We start from the raw sequence: 17,871 nt of genomic DNA on the forward strand, positions 1-17,871 counted from the left end.
GTGGGTGATGTTTCCCAGGGAGAGATGTATATCTACCCACAGTAAGAGAGTGTCAGTGGTGTTGATGACTCGAAATGAATGCAAACTTTACTTTCTTGCGGAAATCTCTCCTGCTGAAGGGCTAGCTCTGGTATGACACATCTACCCTGATCTGCTTTTAGGTTGAGGAACTGGTGGGTTTGGGGGTTGGATAGAGCATGAAGACGATCAGGATGGCAGTGTGTCACAGAAGGCACCTTTCTGGTTTGTCTGGGCATGTACTTCACTAATACTGCGCACAAGGGGAGGGATAAAGAGAACATGTGTTTTTAAATCACTTTCCTATGAAAGAGTTCAAAGCATCTTATAACCATTATCACATCATACCTCATAACATCCTTGTGAAGTGGGTGTCAATTTTTTTGTGGCTTTTTACAGATGGGGAAATCTCAGGAGAGCTAATTTAAGCAAGGCAATCTACCAAGCCAAGAGAGAAGCTGAGAGGAAGACCCAATATTTCTTAACTACCCAAGTTCAAGACATCAAACTACATTGCTGTCTTCTGGGGTTCTGTTAATGTGGAATAAGAAGTTAAAAGTGAGAGTGGACTTCTCTAGGCATAAAAAAAGAAGACAAACAATTGTTCTTACCTCCTAAGTATGTTGTAAGATAGTAGTGTCAAACTTAAATAGAAAAGGGTCCCTGTTGTCTACATATGATCCAGAAAATTACAAATTGACATTATCTATATTGTATTGTATTTTTATTATTTTGTTAAATATTTCTCAATTACATTTTAGTCTGAATTTGATCCACTCAGCGAGTTTTGCAGGCCATTTACAGAGTTTGGAATCTCTGTTGTATGAGATAATTAATGAGACAGTACATCATTTCTATTGGAGCAATGTGCAGTTTTCTTTGGGGAAAAAAGGTATATATTAATGCAAGATTTTAAAAAGTATCATTGGAATTGTGATAACAATTAGTGTGGATGAATCTGTGTACACTACAACATTTAACTAAGCTAAAAGCTGACTTTTTAAAGCAAGACACTTTTGCTCACAATCTAAGCCAATAGTAGATTTCTTTCCTTTTAGATCATGTGGCTTAAAATAATCACAACAGACAGGCAGAAGCATTTCCACTTAGCCAGGATTCTGGGCTTACAGGAAATGACCCTTCTGCATGTCTGATCACTATGGAAATTGATTTTATACAGATAGCTAAAAGTACACAGAACCATGACAGCACACCCTCCATGTTTGTACAAGCTAGTGCTGTTCTTTCTGGTTCATTACTGAAATCCAAACCCGACCAGTTTTCAGAGGCCGCCAGTTATGGGTACAAGACCTTTCTGTTCAGGACATTTAGTGACTCTGCCCTCTGGGTGGGGAGTTTCCTTTGTGGGACACTTCACCCCTATAACTTGATTTCAGATGATGTACAGCAGCATTAAAGTTGGTCAGAATAAGTTGAAATCTAAGTGGTATAGAATTATATATCTTAGGCACTGTTGCAGGAACGATAATTTGTGGGACATCAATGGTATGTTGCTGATTAGGAAAAAACAATTTAAAATAGAGAAAGTAACTGATCATCTTTCTCCTGTTATTTAAAAAAAAGATCCAAAATCTCAGAGTAAATGGGCGTTGCAGAAGAACAGCAATTTGTTATTTTTTTAGGGCCAAGCATCTTTTAGAGATAACTGGCCAATTGTGCTCATCAAACTGATGCTTTAAAAAAGAGAAATGTATATGTTGACTTGACCACTATCATTTGTAATTCTTGTATTCAGCCTCTTTAGTGTCTATAACTAAAGTTACAAGTCCCTGCACTCCTCATACAAATGAACTGATAAAACACTAGAAAGTCAAATAGTAGTCAAATCTCAGTGCTCTGCATGGTCACAGGAAGGCCTCTAAAACAAAACATTCTTTTTGCTACGGAATTCATATTTTTTAAAATGTATCTGGTCAAAGATTTATGTGGTGACTATTACAAAATAAGTTTTACAAATAATCTTTGTGAAAAGCAGGTCATTTTTTTAGGGTGAGTAGGTTTGGAAGTAGGCTGATAACATTTGTTTACCATCCAAATCTGCCCAAATCAGTGGGGGTAGAAGAGTGGTAGGGGTGAAATTAAACAAACACAAGTCAACAAATGACAGTCTGGTAATTTCTTAGGAGTTGTTGGTAAACCAGTTACTGCATGGAAGCATTTGGATTGAGTGAATAATTCTTTTCCCTTATTGAAAGATAAAGAAACCAAAGCACAAAGGAAAGAGAAGTTCTTGCTTCAAATAATCCAGTAATAGCAAAGACTGGGATTATATTTACCAGTTTTTCTTCATTTTCATTTGGTCCCCTAGACACTGCCTTCTAAAGTAGAGAGTGTTGAGCATCTACCCGCTGCCCAAATATTAAAAAATCTATTCCTCATATTAGCAACTTTGTTGGGTCTCAAAAAACAATAACCTGAAATGAGCAGCTGAGTAGTATAAAAGAAAATTGGAGAGTTCATCCCAAACACCATGACTGATCTGGAGCTGATCAGTTTCAAGGTTGAAAAATCCTTCCCAAATTTGCATGATTCACATGCCTAACAGATGTGCACAGGGATCAGTTTGCAGCAGGGGCCAAAGATTAGAGGCTCTAGGGGGTGAGTATGGGGCCTTTGGGGATTTAGATAAAAATTAGTACAATATGTTACACAGGTAAGAAAGTAAACACTCTTTTTAATGACTCAACTAGATTTTTAGATTTGCTATCAGGAAAGAAGATGTCCCTTGACTTTCAAAAGATATGGTACATATTTAACACAAACTGGTGGAGTAGGCAGGGGAATGGGAAATGACATTAACTTCTGGGGCCAATTTCAACAGCACACTGAAGGCAACTAATCCGAATAAGGTACCTTGTATATCTATATCTATTCTGTGTCCCTTGCCAGAGACCATGAGTAAAGTGAAAAAAACAGAATCTGAAAGGAAGGGGAATTAGATGTTCTGTGTAGACCTAGAACACTCAATATTTCAATGGATTTGTGGTCCATTCGTATGGGTATTTCTTTTACTGTTGCCAGTGGAACTCCTTTTCCTACATGATTCTTATCCAAGGTATCCATCAGTCCTCCACATAAACTAATGTGACCTTGTTCTGCTATTTAAAAAATAAATTTTGAGGGGTTCCACAACACACTTGGTTAGTCCATCACACTCTTACCACATGATTTTCCCACTTCCCATTATAGTTACATATGCCCTTGATAAGTTATTTTGTTCCATTGTACACATACAAGTTGTTGTTAAAATGTTATAGCCCCTTTATATCGCCATACACTTTATTTAATTTATTTTTTTGTGTGTGGGGGGGGTAATGGGGGTTAAGTGACTTGCCCAGGGTCACACAGCTAGTATGTGTCAAGTGTCTGAGGCCGCATTTGAACTCAGGTACTCCTAAATCCAGGGCCAGTGCTTTATCCACTGTGCTACCTAGTTGTCTCCCCCCCACCACCGCCATATACTTTAAATTGCTTTTTGATCCATATCTAATTTTGATTACTCTGAGATTCAATTCAATATGGGTGGAGGTGAGAGGCAGGAATGTGCATTTATAGCCCCTACTATGTGTCAGGAACTATGCTAAGGGCCTTACATATAGACCTCATTTGATCCTCATAACAACCCTGTGAGGTAGGTGCTGTTTATATTCCACTTTTATAGTTGAGGAAACTGAGGCAGACAAAGGTAAGTGACTTGACCACAGTCATATAGTAAGTTTCTGAGGCCATATTTGAACTCAGATCTCCCTCACTCCAAGCCCTAGAAGCTTTATCCACTACACCATTTAGGTGCTTCACATAGTATAAGGACGAATTCTCTATAATGAGAGAGGTCTAAAAATGTAATTGATTATCATATAGTGAGTTCTCCCCAAAGCTATAGCAAAAAGCATGATGCTTTGTAAAAACAAAGAAAAAAACCTGGAAAATTTTTTTTGCTTATTCTAAACTTGACAAATTTCAAGAAATGAGTTGTTCCTATACAAAGAACAAAACAAAACAAAAATGATCTATCAAATTGATATTCTTAAAACACAGGCCTGATCATATAACCTTCCCTATTAAACTCCAGTGGCTCCCAATCACCTCTATGATCAAATATAAAACCCTTTCGTTTGGTGTTCAAAGCCTTTCATAACCAAGTCTTCCTCCTTCTAGGTTTCTTATACTTTATTCTCCTCTAAGGACTTTGTGATGGAGTAAGACTAGACTCCCAACTCTGAGCATTTTCACTAGCTGTCCAGCACATCTGGACTGCTATCCCTCCTCACCTCCCTCCCACAATAACAGGCTTCTTTCAAGTTTCAGTTAGTCCCATTTTCTGGAATAAGCCTTTCCCAGAAGCCTTTCCTTCTAATGTAGACAAAAACTGGTGTGTGTGTGTGTGTGTGTGTGTGTGTGTGTGTGTGTGTGTGTGTGTGTGGTGGTGGTGGTGATGGTATTTGTTTTTGCCCTTCTTTGCACAGTGCCTGGCATACAGGAGGTGCTTAATAAATGCTAGTTGACTGACAAACAAAAAAGAGAATTTTATATGGAACCGTAAATCTTTATTAAGTGCAACTTTTTTTAAAGCATATAATAAATGCAGTGCTTTGGATCCAAAGCAGTCCTGCTCTGTCAGGGGGTGGGTAGTATGCTTCCTTACTGGTCCTTTGGAGTCATGGGTGGTCACTGCATTGATCTGAGTTCTGAAGTCTTTCAAAGTTCTTTTCCTTTACAATATTACAGTCTCTGTTCACTTCCTTCTGTATCAGTTCATACAAATCTTCCTAGCTTTTTATTTTAAAAAACTGGGGAGGGGGCGGGAGGGAGAAGAGGCAATGAGGGTTAAGTGACTTGCCCAGAGTCACACAGCTTGTAAGTGTCAAGTGTCTAAGGCCAAATTTGAACTCAGGTCCTCCTCACTCCAGGGCTGGTACTCTACCCACTGTACCACCTAGCTGCACACTTCCTAGCTCTTTAAAAATTAATTTTAATGCATCCATTCCTTTTATAATTTCTTAATATACCAGAATATTTATTATTTTCATATACCATAAACTATTTAACTATTCCCTGATAGGCACCCTTTTTGTTTTCAGTTCTTTGCCACAAAATAGAGTATTGCTATAAATATTTCTGTACTTATGGGTCTTTCCCTCTGTCTTTGATCTTCTTGAGGTATATGCCAACTAGTGACATCACTGAGTCAATGGGTATGCATAGTTTAAACTCTACTAACAGTACATTACCGTACCTATCATTCTATAGCCTCTCCAATAATCATCATTTTTTTAAAGTCATCTTTTCCAAACTTACGAATGTGAGGTGGAACCTCAGAGCTGGAATTTGCAATTCTATTATTATTGGAAGCTTGTAGCATTTTTTCCTTATGGTTGCTGATAGCTTGCCTTTCTTCATTTTGAAGTGTCCGTTCCTATCTTTTGACTATTTATTGGGGAATGGCCTTTATTCATATATGTTTGAATACATTCCATATATATATATAATATATATATATATATATATATAATTTATTCCTATATATTTGCTATACATAGCAAATCTTTATCAGAGTAACTTGCTGAAACCATTTTCCCTCAATTTATAACTGCTGGTTCCAGGCCTCATGTTAGAATATTTGGGGTTTCTAACCACATTGTAGCTTCTTCTTTGGAATACTCCAGTCAAGAATGATGCAGACTTTCAGGTGCCCATAGAGCAAGGCTTCTTAAACTTTTCCCACTCTCGACCCCTTTTCACCCGAGAAATTTTTACGTAACCCCAGGTATATAGCTATATAAAATAGGTATACATAACCATTTGCTGTTGCCAACCTTTTCATGAGCCCCACATTCAGTTACCCGACGACATATGGGGTCTCAATCCACAGTTGAAGAAGCTTTGCCATAGAGCAGAGTTATATTGCTATATAGTTGGTTTTTTTGGGGTGAGGCAATGAGGGTTAAGTAACTTGCCCAGGGTCACACAGCTAGTAAGTGTCAAGTGTCTGGGGCTGGATTTGAATTCAGGTCCTCCTGAATCCAGGGCTGGTGCTTTATCCACTGCTTCTCTGGGGGGAAATGTACACAGAGAGATCTGCTCTTGCAAGCCAGTTTGAGCTGAATTCACATACTGCTGCCCCAGAAAATCTCTTGTCTCCATTAACAGATTTCTGGCTTGTTTACCTGTGCTGGTGCTCACTTTTCTGGTGGGATACTTTTCTCCTGAATGTCTTTTTATAAAGTCCTGGCTGGGATGAAGGTGCTTTTCTTGTTGGGTTTCTTGATCACTGTTCAATCTGGTGCTCTTTTTAGCTCTTTGCTGGAGGACATGTGTGAGAACTGGGCTCCTTTGCAACTTGTTCAAGCAGCCATCTGGGATCTCTGGCTGTTAGGAGCACAGAAGTCACTGACTCCTCCTTCTTAATTCTTCTTTCTTGGGGAAGGGCAGAGTCTTGAAAAGCCAGAACAGCTTACCAGTATCAAGTCCCACAAAGAACTAATACTCATGGAATGAATTTTGATCTTGAAGCTCCCCTTTCCATCCCCCAAAAGAGCATTTCAATATAGGCTTAGGGTTAAGTCTAGCACTATTGCTCCAAAGGTGCCCTTTATCCTTCTGCTTAATGTGGTCTACTAATTGATAGCAAACACTAGCTCAGAATATGATAAAAATCAGGTGCAGCTAGGTGGCGCAGTGGATAGAGCACTGGCCCTGGATTCAGGAGGACGTGAGTTCAAATCCGACCTCAGACACTTGACATTTACTAGCTGTGACAAGTCACTTAACCCTCATTGCCCCCCCCTCCAAAAAGGGAGCAGCTAGGTGGCACAGTGGATAAAGCACTGGCCCTGGATTCAGGAAGATCTGAGTTCAAATCTGGCCTTGGACACTTGACACTTACTAGCTGTGTGACCCTGGGCAAGTCACTTAACCCCAACTGCCCCGCCAAAAAATAAAAGAATATGATAAAAATCAGCTTACTTTATTAGGAGACAAAACTCATTATAAAAGTATAAACAGAAAATAAGCAAGATTTAAAGAGAGAAGGAAACTACTGAGGTAAGGAAATCTAGTTTGCCAAGCAGCTATGAGGCAGAGGGGAATGAAATAGAGAGGGGATAAATCCACCAATTCCCAATGCCACAGACAATTCTGTGCAGACAGATTACTCAGTAAGTGGGACAGTGAGCCAAACAAAGTTCAAAGTGCTCTTGATTATATTAAATTCTGGGCAACTTAATTCTTCTCTTGCCATAAGGTGACCACTGGTCCCCTTAGGCTCCAAACTTCCACCATGATCCTATGGCCTTCCTTCCTGTTGGGAAAAACTATAATTCCCATAAACCCCTTCAGCTATAAGGAACTACATGTTAAGAATGAAAAAGAAAAGCTTCCAACACTGAAAAGACACTTTGCTATTGCAGTGGAAACTGTTGTATTTGTATCTTGAAAGTCTGAAAAATTTTTTCTTGGAAAAAAATGTTTTCACTTACATAATGATTTAAGGCTTATAAAGTGTTTTACTTAAACTAACTCTCTTTTGTACAAGTATAACTACTTCTGCTGTGAAAGTATAACTACTCCCATTAGGCAGGTGAGAAAAGTAAGGCTCATAAAAGTAAAATGATTTGATTAGCATCGCAGGGATAATGGCTTCAACCTTAGGTTCTGACTCCAAGTCCTGTGTCATGCTGCCTCCTAAGTAAACAATCATCCCAGTAAAATAGACCTGGGTGACACTGAAGGAAGAAAACAATACACTTTTGTACTATTTTTGGCAATAGTTTCTGGGGCAATGGGCCTATCCTATTAATTGATCAAGAATCAGATCTGGGTCAGTTATGAAATAAAAAACAAACCCTTCTAGGTAAATCGTTGTTCTTGGTCTCACTATTGCACTTTAGACCTGATATGAGCTTGTCATTAAGCAAACAGCAAACCACATACCAATTTGGAAAATCAACCACTGTAAATCTGAAATCCTGCCCCTGGACATTCCAGATGGATGTATGATCACAGAGAAAGCTGTACATTTTTATAGCAGTCTCCTGAAAAGCTAAGGCATAGCCGAGGTCCATATCAGGCTTTTCATGAAATGTAATCTCCTTCAACATTAAGAGGATAAAATGGAAAACTAGAAACAAAACAATTTATCTGAATAAACTGTTTGTATTAGTTCCAGGGAGATGCACTAGCTCGTCTTGTTTTAATATTACTTTTGCCACCTACATTAAGCAAACTACTTGTTATTGCTGAAACTAGAATTCCATTGGAGATTTTTTGAAGTAAACAGGATTAGAACTAAGCTCAATACACAGAAAATAAACAACTTACCATCATTTGACTCTTAAGTAATCATTACATCTTTTCATTCATCTCCTTTTTCTTGTCTATTGCAGCATAACTATAATAATTCAATTGAACTACTTATTAACCCCTATGAGCAAAGTTTGATAATAATACCAAGTTTATTGAATTAAAATTTGAAAAATGACACAACCTTTACCCTCAAGGAGCTTACAAGAGAATAGGTGAATGCAATTTGTAAGTATATCACATGGGATGTTATAAGGGTAAAAGAAATTCTGAGAATATACTTTAGTAAAATTTGAGTAGGGAAACCATACCATTAGCTAAAGAATGGGGTGTAGGGAAGGATGGAATGTTTAGTGAAGGCTTCAATGCCAATTTAACACAAATTCTCTGTAAGAAGTCAAATTTGGACTACCTGTGATTGAAATAGTTACATAAAAAACTTGGGTATCTGTCTGTATATCGACTTGATCTCCTATACATCTAGGAAAGAATGCTTTAGTGCATTTGACACATTAAAAAAAAGCATAGCTTCAACTTTGAATTAGGAGGAAGAAAGGTAAATTCACTTTTACATTTCAACTCAAAGTAAGATTTACTACATCAGAGTTTCCTCCTTCTAACATTTGGAAACAAAAGTTTTGGTACTAGGAATTTGGTTCCAGACTGAGGAAGGTTACAGGGCTTCCATATCCTGACTGGATTAGACCTTACCTAACATGCTGCATTCAACTCTGCATCCCATATTTTAGGCACATTATCAAACAAGAGTTTTACCCAGAGGAAGATGGAAGGAGATATAAAATTTAGGCAAAGGAGGCTAGAAAGCATGCCACATATGAGGATAAGAATGTTTATCTTGGAGAAGAGAAGTCTTGGGAAGGAAGGAAATAAGAATTTATTAAGCACCTATTATATGCCAGGCACTGTCCTAAGCATTTTACAAATATTATCTTTTTTTTTTTTTTTTGGTGAGGCAATGGGGGTTAAGTGACTTGCCCAGGGTCACACAGCTAGTAAGTGTCAAGGGTCTGAGGCCGGGTTTGAACTCAGGTCCTTCTGAATCCAGGGCCAGTGCTCTATCCACTGCGCCACCTAGCTGCCCCAAATATTATCTTTTTTTTTTTTTACTTTTTTTTTTTTCTTTTTAGGGCAATGAGGGTTAAGTGACTTGCCCAGGGTCACACAGCTAGTAAGTGTTAAGTGTCTGAGGCTGGATTTGAACTCAGGTACTCCCGACTCCAGGGCCGGTGCTTTATCCTAAATATTATCTTTTTTGACCCTCACAACAACTCTAGAAGTTGTTGTAAAGTGCGCAGAGGTTAAGTAATTTGGTCAAGGTCACACAGCTTTAAGTGTTGGAGGCCAAATTTGAATTCAGGTCTTTGAGACTCAAGTGTGCCATCTAGCTGCTTCTCTACTTGGGAAGATGGAACACCTATCTTTGAATATGTGAAGGACTGATGGCCATGTGGAGAATCAAACCTCTTCTGCTTGGCCCCTGAGGGCACAAGTAGGAGCAATGGGTGGAAAATACAAGAAAGGGAGATTTCAGATCCATATATGGAAAAAGTCCCTAACAATTTGAACTGTGCAAAAGGAGTCCTTTGAGAGATACTTTGCTATCTGCTGTTACTTCTTATGCAAAAAAGAGCTAACTTGGGCAATCATGATAAAATCTTAATGTTGTTAAACCACTTTGACATTTCCTCTCCTTCTTTCCCATTTTATAAGTAGTTGATAATAATGAAAGTGTTTCTACTTAATCAGGAGTTCTTAATCTTTTTTGTGTATGTGTCATGGATCCCTTCTGCAGTTTGGTGAAGCCAATGGGTGTCTTCTCAAATGCATAAAATGAAATAGAAAGGACTTAAAGATAATTGACAAAAGACAAGTTTATGGACTCCAGGTCAAGGACCTCTGTCTGGGGGTTTCTACTTTTGGAGTACATGACACCCTCTTTTCTTCTTTTTCTTTAGAATTAGTATTGTCATTAGTATATAGTATTTTAGTATTCTTATTCTCTGATATTTTCATTTACTCTCTGGTTCTAAACAACAGGAAGGGCTGGCTTCCAAGCAGTAGGCTTATATACTGCCCTTTAGTTAGAACTTAAGTTATCTGAGGAAAAGGGTTAAATTGACTGTTGTTTGAAATGGAGTGCTGATTTTGATGGGGGAAATGAGAAATCTCACTTAATAAATAACACCTTCCCACCAATGGCACTTAAAGTAGGTGGTAGGCATTCATAGCAGTAATACTGTAGTTTTCAAGAGTGTCCTTTATCCTTAATAAGTTCTTTAGCAGGAAAAAGAAATATGATGGAGAGAAAAAGCACACTTCTTTCCATTTAATGATCTCTACAGCCCAAGAATGGGGTGATTTCTTGGAGCAGTTTTCATTCCAGTTCAGTCAGCTTGATGGAACCCAACAAAGTTTCACTTTGACCAATTCCCAGAATAAAAACTGCCTAGGCATTATCTTTTCCCCTAGGGGTTTATTTAAACATTGCACATCTTGACTTCTATGTCTAATATAATTTCACTTGGAGACAAGGAAACTTAAGCTTTTTCTTCTGAAAAGTGAAAACAAGTTTCTGCATTCCTATCATCACTGAGTTGTAGTAAATACAAAGTAGGGAAGGTAAATGCAGTGACAAATGTATTTATATCACCATACTAGGGGAATGCTGTGAAAGTGGTCCCCCATACTCTTTGACTTTCATTCTGTTTATTGCTTAGGAAGGAAGGAAGGAAGGAAAGGCAGGTGTTGTGCTAAGAGTTTTACAAATTATCTCAGTTGATCTTCACAACTGTCCTGGGAGGTAAGTCATATTATTATCTCCATTTTACACTGAAGCAGACAGTGCCTAAATGAATTGCTTGAGGTCATATAACTATTAAATATCTGAAGTTGGATTTGAATTAATTTCTTCCTGACTCCAGGTGGACTGTTTTATCCACTGAGGGAGCTATTCCTAGTCCCTGATTTTCCCCATGTGGAAAATAGTAAAGATAATATAAGGGTCCTTCCTTATAAAATACAATCACATGGCTAAGAACTGGACATCAAGGGGATGCCCATCAATTGGGGAATGACTGAACACAGGTTGTATCTGATTATGATGGAATGTCATTGTGCTAAAAGAAATGACAAGCAGGATGATTTCAGGAAAACCTAGAAAGATTTATGCAAACTGATGCAAAGCGGAGTGAGCAGAACCAGAATGCTGTACACAGTAACAGAATTATTGTTTGATGAACTGTGAATGACTTAGCTATTCTCAGCAATACTCAGTAATCCAAGACAATACCAAAGGACTAATGATGAAGCATGCTATCTGCCTCCAGAAAAAAAACTGATATTGTATGAATACAGACTGAAGCATGTTATTATTGAGTTTCATTCTTTTTTTTTTAATTCAAGTCTTCTTGTACAAAATGACTAGTGTGGAAATGTTTTACATGATTGTACATGTATAACCTATATAGGATTGCTTACTGTCTCAGGGAGGGGGAAAAGGAAGGATAGAATTTGAACTCAAAACTTAAAGAAATGTTAAAAAAAACCCCACCTGTTTTAATGTGTAATTGGGGGTGAAATAAAATAATATAAAAAAACAACCACAGGTGATATAGGTTACAAAACACTAAAGCAGTGTTACCTTGCTGTATACCCATATAACTCCCCCTCCCCCCCCCACTCCTTTCTTGTGCTATGTGATTTTTGTTCATTAAACCTCCATAGATGCTCTAACCAATATGGCTGAGACCTTCTTGTTCTTTTAGTGTCTTAGAGGTACCAACTTGCCACTGTGGCTGTCCAACTTTTACCTCTCATTTTTAACTAAAGGACTGGCCTACCTCCTTTTCCAGTCATACTTATTTTCAATGATATCTTTCATGCTGTCTTTTGCACCCATATTATTCTTGGTAAGACGTGGCAGCTTGCCTCTTTGTATGGCCCATTAGGCTATTTGTCTTTTTAATTATTCTGAAATTGTAATGTTCTAGAACTCATAGCTATATAGCTTTGCCCAGAATACCTGCTACATATGGTCATAAGCTAAAAGCTAAAAGATGAATGGATACATATAGAAGGACCCTGTCTGTTTAAAAAGTAAATTCCAGCTGCTCCCATCCCCACCTTCATTTCAACTTACCGTTTTTCTTCTGAAATATCTTCCAGCAGCATATGAAGAAAATCCTGCAGAACAAAAAAAGCAGACCAATAAACATGTCTATTGATAAATTATCCTGAAGCTACATTCATTTTTGATAAAGCTTTACTAGCAACTATAAATAACTGATAAGGAGCCCCCTGTTAAACTATATAATTACTTATTCAGTGTTCCAATTCAACCAGTTAAAGGAGGCATTTTGCAAGAACCACTACAAATAAAAATTTTAAGGTGTTTCATTATTTACCTTAGCCTACCAGCATATTTCATTTAGAATGAAACCATTATAATCTTCAATTTATGAAGACAACCATAATTTCTGAAATTTTAATCAGAAAATCTTTAAAAGCACTTTTGTGAAAAAAAATTTTAGCCATTAGACAGCCTTAATGAGATCAACAATAAGCTCCAAATTTTCTAACTAAAACAAAAATAAGAAAAAGCTACCTGATATTTTTTTTAAAAAATCATTTTAAATCAAAAAGCTGTAATCCAACCCCTTGATTTCCTTCACAGAGCTTTTCTTATCTGTTCCAGATGACGCTAATTTCTGTTTTCTTTGAAATTCCATTGCATTTATAGTTAAAAATACATAACTTTAAACGTTTCATTGCTGCCTAATCGTCTCATTAATTAGCCTGTAAATTCCTTGACAGTAGAAACTAAACATACATCTCTCACAATGCTAAGCATAATACAGGATACATAGCAGAGTGATAACAACTCATTAGAGATATCTGTTATTTTCTTTTTTGGGGGGGTAGGGCAATGAGGATTAAGTGACTTGCCCAAGGTCACATGACTAGTGTCAAGTGTCTGAGGCTGGATTTGAACTCAGGTCCTTTTGAATCCAGGGCTGGTGCTTTATCCACTGCACCACCTAGCTGCCCTCTGTTATTTTCTTAACATTTAATTTTAATGTTTTTCTCAATACATGTAAACAAAAAGTTTTAACATTATTTTTTAAATTTGGGGTTCCATATTCTTTCCATCCCTACCTCCCCTCCCCCACCCCTGAGAAACAAACCAATTTTATAAAGATTATATACGTATTGTTCAGTCCTGTCCAACTCTTTGTAATGCCATGGACTATGCTATCCATGGGGTTTTCTTGGCAAACGTACTAGAATGGTTTGTCATTTCCTCCTCCAGTGGATTATGGCAGACAGAGGTTAAGTGACTTGCCCATGGTCACCCAGCTAGTAAGTATGTGAGGCTGGATTTGAACTCGGGTCTTCCTAACTCTAAACTCAGCACTCTATCCACTGAGCCATCTAGTTGTCTCCTAGATTATACATGTGCGGACATGTAAAACGTTTTCATATTAGCCATGTTGCAGAAGAAAATGTAGACCAAAACCCAAACCAAAACCAATAGTTTTTAAAAGTCTGCTTCAATCCACATTCTCTGGAGGTGGATTGTATTTTTCATCATATGTCCTTTGGAATTATCTTGCCTCATTGTATTGCTGAGAATAGCTAAGTCATTCACAGTTGATTATCACACAATATTACTGTTCCTGTGTACAATGATATCCTGGTTTTGCTCCTTTCTGAAAGGTTTTTTCTGAAAGCATCTTGCTTGTCTTATAGGACAATAATATTCCATCATAATCATGCACCATAACTTGTTCAGTCATTCCCCAATTCAAGGGCATACCTTCAATTTCCAATTCTTTGCCACCACAAAAAGAGCTTTATAAATATTTTTGCACACTGGTCCTTTTCTTATTTCTTTCATCTCTTTGGTCTTATTGCTCATTCATTTTTTAAGAGGACCAGTGACATCACTGGTGATGTCTTGACTTGTACATGAATTGGATTTAAATGAGGCAGAGTTGTGCAAAGTCATCAGCCTCACTATCTCTTTGTGAGTAATTGAAATCCAGTGGCAGGATAAATTCAAGATGACTGGCAATGGTCCAGTATGTGGAGGATGACTTTGGTATCTTCAATACCTTAGCAAGCTCTACAGACCTAGTAATACTGCTGTGTCAAAGAGTATGCACAGTTTTCTAGCCCTCTGACTCTATAGTTCAAAAATTCCTCTACAGAATGATTGGATCAGTTCACAACTCCAGGAACAATGCATTAGTGTCCTCCTCCAACAGTTATCATTTTCCTTTTCTGTCACAGCCCATCTGATAGGTGTGAAGTGGTAGCCCAGAGTTGTTTTAATTTGCATTTCTCTAATCAATAGTGATTTAGAGCATTTTTGTGTGACTAGATTTGATTTTTTTCTGAAAACTGCCTGTTCATATCTTCTGACCATTTAGCAACTGGAGAATGATTCATAGTCTTATAAATTTGATACACTTTTTATAAATTTTAGAAATAAGGTCTCTTTCAGAAAAACTTGCTACAAAACTCCACCCCCTCCCATTTTCTGCTTCCTCTCAACTTTGGATATTGGTTTTATTTGTGTAACTCCTTTTAAATTAAAATCATGCACTTTATATTATATTCCCTATCTCTTGCTTGGTCATAAATTCTTTCCTTAACTATAAATCTAACAGTAAAATATTCCTTGTTCTCTTAATTTGCTTATAATATCACCCATTATGTCTAAATCATGTACCTTATTTTGATATATGTTGTGAGATGTTGGTCTATACCTAATTTCTGCCAAACTGTTTTCTAGTATTCCCATCAATTTTTGTCAAACAGTGATTTCTTGCCCCCAAATCTTGGATTTTTGAATTTGTTAAACATTAGATTACTGCAGTCATTTACTACTATGTATGTGTATCTAATCTATTCCACTGATCCACCGCTCTATTTCTTAGCCAATACCAGATTTTTTGATGATTATTGCTTTGTAATACATTTTGAGAACTACTGCCAAACCACCTTCTGTCACTCCCCCCACCCCTCACTGATTCCTTTGATATTCTTGAACTTTTGTTCTTCCAAGTAGATTTTGTTATTATTTTTTCTAGCTTTATAAAATAATTTTTGGTAATTTGATTGGTATGGGACTGAATAAGTAAATTGATTTAGGTAGAATTGTCATCTTTATTATATTGGATTGGCCTATCCATGAGCAATTAATATTTCTAAAGTTGTTTAGATCTGATTTTATTTGCATGAAAAGTGTTTCCTAATTCATATAGTTCTCGGGTTTATCTTGGCAGATAGACTCCCAAGTATTTTATATTGTCTACAGTTATTTTAAATGGAATTTCTCTATCTTTTCCTGCTGGACTTTGTTGGTAATATATAGAAATGTTAATGGTGTATGTGGGTTTGTTTTATATCCTGTGGCTTTGCGGAAATCATTAATTATTTCAACTAGTATTTTAGTTGATTATCTAGGTATATCATGATATCATCTGTAAAGAGTGATAGCTTTGTTTCCTTATTGCCTATTATAATTCCATCAATCTGTGTCATCAGAAAGGAAAAAGATCTTAATGAGGACAATAAAATGAAAGGAGTAAGAAAGGAAAAGGTTTAAGAAGAAATCAGGTTTGATACCTATGAAGTAGGCATCCCAGTAAATAATTTTTCCAGTATATATTTTTTAAAATTGATTTTTAAAATTCAATTTTATTTTTTTCCTAAAGTTCTTCATTCTCTCCCTCTTCCTTCCCCTGACTGAGCAAAACAAAACCTGTTACAAACATGTATAGTCAAGCAAAACAAATTTCAATATCGACCATGTCCAAAAAACCCCCAAAACAAACTGAAAAACCCAAGCCATAGCTCAATCAGCACTCTGAGTCTATCACCTCTCTATCGCAAGTCCTTCACTGATCAGTTCCTAGGGTTTTCGACACCATTTGTCTTTACAGCATTGTTACATTCTTTGCTCACTTCACTCTACATCATTTCATATGTCTTGCCAAGTTTCTCTCAAACCATTACCTTCACCATTTCTTAAAACACAACAATATTCAATCACCTTTTAGGCATAATTCTTAATTTTCTTTGTAGAATGGCTAGACCAATTCACAACTCCATCAATAATACATACATATGCCTGTCTTCCTATAGCCCCTTCAGTATTTGTTATTTTTTCTTTTTTGCCAACTTTTCCAATCAATTGTTTAAATTTTTGCTTCTCTAATTATTAGTAATTCAGTGCATATTTTTCCACATGGCTATTAATAGCTTGAATTTCTTGCTCTGAAAACTGTCCATTCATAACTTTTGGACACTTATCAATTGGGGAATAGCACTTATTTTTAGATATTTAAGTTCTCTATAAATCTTAGAAATAAGACCTTTAATAGGAAAACTTGCAAAGTTTCTCCCCAGTTTCTCACTTTTCTTCAAATGTTAGCTGCATTGGTTTTATCTATACAAAACCTTTTAATTTTATGTAATCAAAATTGTTGTTTATTATGTCACTCTTTATGTTGAAATCATATATAAACTTAGGATCTGCTTGATGCACTGTGTTTGTCTATACCTAATTTGTGCCAGTCTACTTTCCAGTTTTCTCAACAATTTAATTGCTCCAATAGTAAGGATCTTTGGGTTTATTGAATATTGAGCTACTATGCTTGTTTGTTTCTCTATACTATGTATCTAATCTATTCCATCAATCAGCATCTCTTTCTTAACCAGCACCAAATTATTTTAGTGATTACTGCTTGTAATATGCTTGGAGATCTACACCCCCTTTCTTCCCAATTTCCCCCATTAATTCCCTTGCTATCTTTACCTTTTCTTCCTCCAGAAGGATTTTATTATTTTTTTCAGGTTCATAAAAATTCTTTGGTAGTCTGATTGGTATGACACTGAATAAGTAAATTAATTTGGTTGATATTGTCATGTTTATTATATTAGCTTGGCTTACCCAGGTAGAGAGATCTTTCATGGGACATTGGGGAGGTCAGGTTGATGGGTACAAGGAAAGAGGCAGCAGGTGAAGGGGAATGGGATGTGTACATGACAGCTGGGGAATATTGGTATAGGGCAGTTATGATGTAATGGGAGTGTGTTTATCACTGAGGAATGAGTTGTTAGGTCCCTAAGGGGTCAGGCAGCTGGTGTGAAGTTGGACCAGGTTGCAGAATAAGCCAGTAATGGAGAGTGTTAAATAAGTGTTAAATAAGGATAGGATTACTCTTAATAGAGAGGTTCCAGGCATGGACTCACCAATCATGGAGCTAGCCTTCATGAACGTTTGTAGCCCACTAGGAAAAGATAGGACATGTACCCAGGCAAGTATGCTAGTACATGGAGTGTAATGAGGAAAAAAAGAAGTCCATACAAAATGCCCTAGTATAACTTGAGGAGCTAGAGAATATTTTCAGCTTGGGGGATCTGGGGGGATTCCATTGCACAAGATCTGACCCATTAAATGAAAGATACTATCAGATAGAGTTGAGGGAAACCAGGGAATTA

The 17,871-nt window shown here is 37.0% G+C and overlaps 1 protein-coding gene across 2 annotated transcripts in view; it reads right to left on the reverse strand.

The window, feature by feature from the left end:
• Window positions 1-17,871, reverse strand: part of LOC122736585 (aminopeptidase O (putative)) — a 495,791-nt gene that overhangs the window by 174,372 nt on the left and 303,548 nt on the right. For both annotated transcript variants that reach the window (XM_043978914.1, XM_043978916.1), the window contains one exon: window positions 12,500-12,543. In XM_043978914.1, coding sequence (XP_043834849.1) covers window positions 12,500-12,543 — 44 coding nt within the window. The remainder of the gene's footprint in view (window positions 1-12,499; window positions 12,544-17,871) is intronic.

The sequence above is a fragment of the Dromiciops gliroides genome, chromosome 1 (genome assembly GCF_019393635.1).
Source record: "Dromiciops gliroides isolate mDroGli1 chromosome 1, mDroGli1.pri, whole genome shotgun sequence".
NCBI classification, from domain to species: Eukaryota; Metazoa; Chordata; class Mammalia; order Microbiotheria; family Microbiotheriidae; genus Dromiciops; species Dromiciops gliroides.